At 44.4% G+C, this 6,369-nt stretch overlaps 1 protein-coding gene across 9 annotated transcripts in view; it reads left to right on the forward strand.

The window, feature by feature from the left end:
- Positions 1-6,369, forward strand: part of LOC101984034 (nesprin-1) — a 228,565-nt gene that overhangs the window by 52,356 nt on the left and 169,840 nt on the right. For all 9 annotated transcript variants that reach the window (XM_013352282.2, XM_026787370.1, XM_026787375.1 and 6 more), the window contains exons 27-29: positions 1,762-1,914; positions 2,604-2,786; positions 3,666-3,803. In XM_013352282.2, the coding sequence (XP_013207736.2) occupies positions 1,762-1,914; positions 2,604-2,786; positions 3,666-3,803 (474 nt within the window). The remainder of the gene's footprint in view (positions 1-1,761; positions 1,915-2,603; positions 2,787-3,665; positions 3,804-6,369) is intronic.

Here is a 6,369-nt window from a genome sequence, read left to right on the forward strand (position 1 = left end):
TATACATACCAATCCAAGTTCCCACTCCTCCCCTCCCCCCACTCCCGTCACATACCCTCCCACTTCACCCCCATCCACTCAGTTCTCAAAGAAGGCAAGGCACACTGCTCTGTGGAAGGTTTAAGAACTTCCCCACTATATCGAGGCCAAGCAAGGTATCCATCCAAAGAGAATGTGTTCCCAAAAAGCCAGTATATGCAGTAGGGATAAATCCTGGAGCCACTGCCAGTGGCCCCTCAGTCTGCCCCAGTCATTCAACTGTCAACCACACTCAGAGGGACCATTTTGGTCCATGCTTGGTCCTTCCCAGTCTGGCTGGAGTTGGTGAGCTCCCATTAGTTCAAGTAGACTGTTTCAGTGGGTGAACCCATCATGGTCCTGACCTCTTTGCTCACATTCTCATTCCTCCCACTCTTCAACTGGACCTCGGGAGCTCAGTCCAGTGCACCAATGTGGGTCTCTGCCTCTGTTTCTATCAGTTGCTGGATGAAGGTTCTGTGGTGATATTTAAGATATTCATCAGTCTAACTACAGGGCAAGTCAAGATTGGGCCCCTCTCCTTTATTGCTTAGGGTCCTAACTGGGGTCATCCTTTTAATTTCCTGGGAATTTCTCTAGAGCCAGGTTTCTGCTAACTGTATAATGGCTCCCTCAATCAAGATATCTCTTTCCTTGCTCTCATCTCTGTCCTTCCTCCATCTCGACTATCCCATTCCCTTAAGTTCCCCTCGCCCTTCCCCTTCTCCCCTCTTCTTCCCCTTCCACCTTCCCTTCAACTCCCATCCCCATGCTCCCAATTATGTCAGGCGATCTTCTCTATTTTCCCCTTTCCATGTGAATAAATGCATCCTTTAAAAAAAATGCATCCTTTAAGAAAAAAAGTGAGGCTCAGTGGCAGAGTAATTTCCCAGCAGCATGTTTGCCCACACGCACGCACACACATATGCAACACACACACAGTAAAAGAAGAAAAAAAAAGTGATAAAGAGTGTGTGTATCACAGATACAAGGCCAGCGAATAGACAAGCCAGGGCGAGCTACCTATAGAACAACACCAAGAGGCATCTGTAAATATTTAATGAACGCCTCGGGGAACCGACATTGATTTTGGTTTGCTGGAACAGCAGAAGGACCATAGTAAATGCACAAAGCTACTGAGAGTAAATCAACCTCAAAGTCTTGGGGGATTGGACCTACTTCCTCTAAACGTTTTAAAGATATTATTTATTTAGTTATGTGTGTGTGTGTGTAACCATGTGTGTGCATGTGTGTGTGTGTAACCATGTGTGTGCATGTGTGTGTGTGTGTGTGTGTGTGTGTGTGCGCGTGCCTGTGTACACACGGAGGCCAGAAGAAAACATCCAGTGTCCTCCTCTATCACTCTCTGCCTATCCATTGGAGGCAGGGTCTCTTCCTGAGTACAAGGATCCTGTATCCTCAGCGAGGCTGGAAGTCAGCAGCCTCAGCAATCCTCTTGCTTCCGCCCCCTGTGGAACTGGGGGTGCTGACAGGTGCAGAACACCCAGCTTGATACCTGGATTCTGAGATCCAAACTCCAGAACTCCAGTCCTCACAATTGCTCAAGTACCTTCAAACCTTGAGCTGTCTCTGCCCCCCCTCCCGCCCCACTTTCATGAGTCCCGTCAATGTCAAAGCAGCTCTGTCCACCTAAAACATGAGCAGTCGGCATCGTTAGAGAATTTTAATCTCTTCTCCCATTTCAACAATGATGGGTTTGGATGTCCCCTTTTGGTCATTTAGATCCAAGAGAAGGTACAGGAAATTGAGCAGGGCAAGGCCATGAGCCAGGAGTTCGGCCGCCAGATCCAGAAGGTGGCCAAAGATCTCACCACCATCCTAACGAAGCTGAAAGCCAAAACCGACAATCTAGTTCAAGCTAAGACTGACCAGAAGGTAAGGAGGAGGGGCAGAAGCTAAGGGGGCCAGGAGGTAAAGAGGGGTGGCTAGAAGGTGGGGGAGCAGAAGGTAAAGGGGAGCAGAGTTAAGGGAGGGGCAGAAGGTAAGAAGTGGGGAGAAGTGGAAAGAGCAAAATGCATTGCTGGCTACTGGCTAAACTGCTTTGCCTTATCAGTGTTACCTAGTTATAGAGAGTTCTCAACAAACCATCAAAACCCAGCAGGAAAAGGAGGCAGTTGAAACACTCCATAAATGTAATAACACCAGCCCATTTATGTAATTTATCATTGTAATGGATATACATGCATAGACATACATACATACACATATATGTAATAGAGCAGTAAAAGATTCGTGACAGTCTACAAGTGCAAACTTCAGAATTCCAAGGCAAATCAATCACATCTTGTGTTTGCACCCTGTTGATGAGCTAAACAGCTCAAATCCATTGGGTGGGGCAGAAGGAAAAACCAGTCCTCTCCCAAGGAAACAGATATAAGGCTCACACCACAGCCCACTCTGCTGCCTTCACCCAAGAGATGGAAACAGTTAAGTCCTAGTAGAATGATTATTTGTAATTCTTACCTTTAACTCCAACCTCTAAAGTAGAATCCTTCTGGTCTTAGGAACCCCTGAGAAATGTATTTTCTGTAATCCTTTGCTCTTCCCTGTTGATGGCTGTACAGATACTGGCAGAAGAATTAGATGGCTGTAATTCAAAGCTCATGGAATTAGATGCTGCTGTACAGACATTCTCGGAACAGCATGGGCAGCTGGGTAAGCCATTGGCCAAGAAGATAGGAAAGCTGATGGAACTCCACCAGCAAACCATCAGGCAGGCTGAGAGCCGGCTATCCAAACTCAACCAGGTATGTGGTCCAGGCTTTAAGGTAACCAACATGCTTTAAAGTTGACATTATTACCATCTCGCTTTTGAAAATAAATAAAAAGACAGTACTAGAGATGATGTAAGAGGTTTTCCTGTGGCTTGTTTTCTACAGTGTTTCTACGATTTACATATAAACCCATATTTGGTTCATAACAAACTAAACTATTTTGACAAAGTTTCACATGAATAGACTTGGCTGTATATATACTTTGTAAACTGGAGCTGTAATAGTAAAAAGAATAACCATCTACTAATGAGTTCTATAAAAGCAGTGTAGGATGGATCTAAATATTTTAAAGTTACATACATACCCATATATACATCATCTTAAGTTCTGAGTTGTTCAGCTTTTTCTTAGTGGTTTTTTTTTTTTTTCATATATCCTAAGCTGGCCTCAAGTCACTCACAGACAGTGAGGGCCTTGATATCCTGATCCTCCTGCCTCTGCCTCTGTCCTCCAGACTGGGATAACAGACACTGTACTTAGTGTGGTACCCAGCTTAGGAACTGGTGATGGTGAATAATGGTGTTGAGATCCTGCAAGATGCAGTCCCTGCTGGCCACCTCCTTTACTCAGGGAGATGGAGAAAGACGATAGAAGGGGATGGGAAGAATAAGATAAGAATGAAGAGTGAGAAAAAGAGAAATAAATGTATCATGAACTTGGTTTATTACCCTAAGATCACCGGGAAATCTTTGACAGATTTTCCATAGGCAAGTGACTTCCCAGGATCCCTTTCAATGTCACAGCTATAACTGCCACTCTCTGGGATGGCTGCATCTGAAGACACAGGTTGGGGATGAATTTCCCACTCGCCAGGTAGGATTTACATTCATCTGAGTACTAATGACTTTTCAGGCGTCCTCACACTTAGAAGAATACAGTGAAATGCTGGAGTCCATTCTGAAGTGGATCGAGAAAGCTAAAGTCTTGGCGCATGGAAACATTGCATGGAATTCTGCAAGCCAGCTCCGAGAACAGTACATCTTGCACCAGGTAATTTCAGGGGGAAAAAAAAAGTTAACAAAGAATGAATAGAAACAGTTCATTTGACTGGTCAGACTGACCCAAAATTTAAGTGACCACAGTGTGAAATTATTGTGAGTGTCAGCTAAAAGGAATGTTTGGGAATCAGCGAGATGACTCAGTGGGAAAAGGTGGCTGCCACAAAGTCTCATGACTTGAGTTTGATCCCTGAGTCCTGCATGGTGGAAGGAGAGAAGTGACTCCTGCCCTTGTCCTCTGACCCCCTCCATGTGCCCAGTGGCATGCATGTGTTCCCCGCTAATAAATAAATGTCATTTAAAAACAGTATTTAAAAGCAAACAAGCAACAACAACAACAACATGACTTGCTATTCTAGTCTGACCAAAAGTAGTTAAGGGTGAGAGTTCACAAGACTGCCCATAAATACTTATCCTCTATTTTTTTATACCACCCTTTCCCTGAACCCAAAAACTGTCAGTCCTGTGCTATGGGACGTGTGTTTTTGTGTTGTTGCTGCTGCTGTAGAACTTCCACTGGAAGTTAAATGCAGGAAATTCTTTCACGTGAAGAGACACAGGAGCGTGTGGAGAGATGACAGGTGTCCCACCAGGAAGGAAGGAAAACCCAAACTCTATCAGCTGGCACTGTGTGACTGGGAACAAAATCCTGTCTCTCGGGTCTGCCTTCTCATCTGTAATACAGGAATGACCATAATATCCCTATGTCAGTCGTGAGCAGACACCCAGCGTGTACCTGGCATAGGCTGGGGTTCCAGGCAGCTCCTTTCCCCTGCTTCCTTTTAGCCACAGCAAGGGCTGAGTCATGTGGCTTCCTCAGGAGGTCAGAGCAGCTGAGAACGGACCTCTCTCTACACCCTGGAGGATACATGACTTCATTTCCTCTGAACTCAGGAGACAAAAACGTTCCTTTCCTTTTGGTCATATTCTTTGGAAATTATTTCATCCTTTTAGTAAGTGCTGATTGGATTAAATGCATATTTCTAACAGGTCCTGCCAAAAAACTCAGTCGCTGCCTTCCATTTAGGTTACATGGTTGACTTTTTCCTATGTGCAAAGGAAAAGTAAATTTCCTTATTTTCTACTTGATATGGTTCTGGGTTCTGGATGTTTTTTCCTCCTGGGATGTTTCCGTGGCTCAAATTCCAACCCCTACCTATCATCTCCCTTCCACTCAGGAAATTTCTCCCATACACGAACAACTGTAGCTCTCAGTTCAGTCATTTGCTGTGTGATGGGTGTAGATGTTGACAGGCTAGACACGTTACAAATTAGCTGGTGAGCAAAGGAAATGCAGCCAACTTCTAGACATCTAAAGCTGCAGATTGAAGAACAGGAAAGATAAAGGGAATTTTAACTTTTTTTAATTATGCATACAATATTCTGTCTGTGTGTATGTCTGCAGGCCACAAGAGGGCACCAGACCTCATTACCGATGGTTGTGAGCCACCATGTGGTTGCCGGGGATTGAACTCAGGACCTTTGGAAGAGCAGGCAATGCTCTTAATCGCTGAGCCATTTCTCCAGCCCCGGGAATTTTAACTTTTACCTGTCAAGATAACACGGCTTTTCTCTGTTTGTTTTGTTTTGCCCCCCTCCCCCACCAGGCAGGGTTTCTCTGTGTAGCCTTGGAGTCTGTCCTGGTACTCCCTGGGTAGACCAGGCTGACCTCAAACTCAGAGATCCTCCTGCCTCTGCCTAAACATACACGCCACCACTACCAGGCTGCTATATTTTTAACAATGCTGGTAGGTCAGTAAAAAACGATCTGAAAAGCGATTACCTTTATATGTGGTGATGATCAAGGATGGCACAGCTCAGACCTATTGATTTCACCTCCTGGATTCCTTAAGTGAGGCTTTGATCCGAAATTTTGAAAATATTTAATGTGATACTAATGACTATAGTGGGATTTTAGTGTGTGTGTGTGTGTGTGTGAGAGAGAGAGAGAGAGAGAGAGAGAGAGAGAGAGAGAGAGAGAGAGAGAGAGAAGAGAGAGAGAGAGAATATTCAGGCACACATGCCTGTAATGATCAGGATACAGTGTTTGGGAGTCAGTTGTCTTCCTACTATGCAATACACTCAACTCAGACCCTCGGGCTTGCCCCACAACTTTGTTGACCTGCTGTGCTTCCTAATGGCCCTGTGGTGGTAGAATCTTAAAGGAAATGCAAATGTCGCACAGTGCTTTTGTAAGATGTTTCCATGCAGTGAAACCTAATGCACGTTTCAGAAGAGATCATGAAGATTTTCATTGTAGGTTTTGGTTTTTGAGTTGCAGTCTTGCTGTACAGCCCTGGCAAACCTGGAGTGTATCATGTGGTCCAGCCTGGCTTTGAGCTCACTGCACTCCTGAGTGTTAGGACCAACCAGAGGCATAATCCACCATGTTTATCTGATGAGATTTAAAAATTATTATTAATATCATTATACAGGGTTAAACAAGTCTACTTTATGCATATATAGAGTATATTTTGAGAATATTTCCCCATATCCTACTGCCCTCCTCATTGTTTTTTGGTTTTTTGTTTGTTTCTTTGTTTTGTTTTTGGTTTTTC

The sequence above is a fragment of the Microtus ochrogaster genome, linkage group LG9 (assembly GCF_000317375.1).
Source record: "Microtus ochrogaster isolate Prairie Vole_2 linkage group LG9, MicOch1.0, whole genome shotgun sequence".
NCBI lineage: Eukaryota > Metazoa > Chordata > Mammalia > Rodentia > Cricetidae > Microtus > Microtus ochrogaster.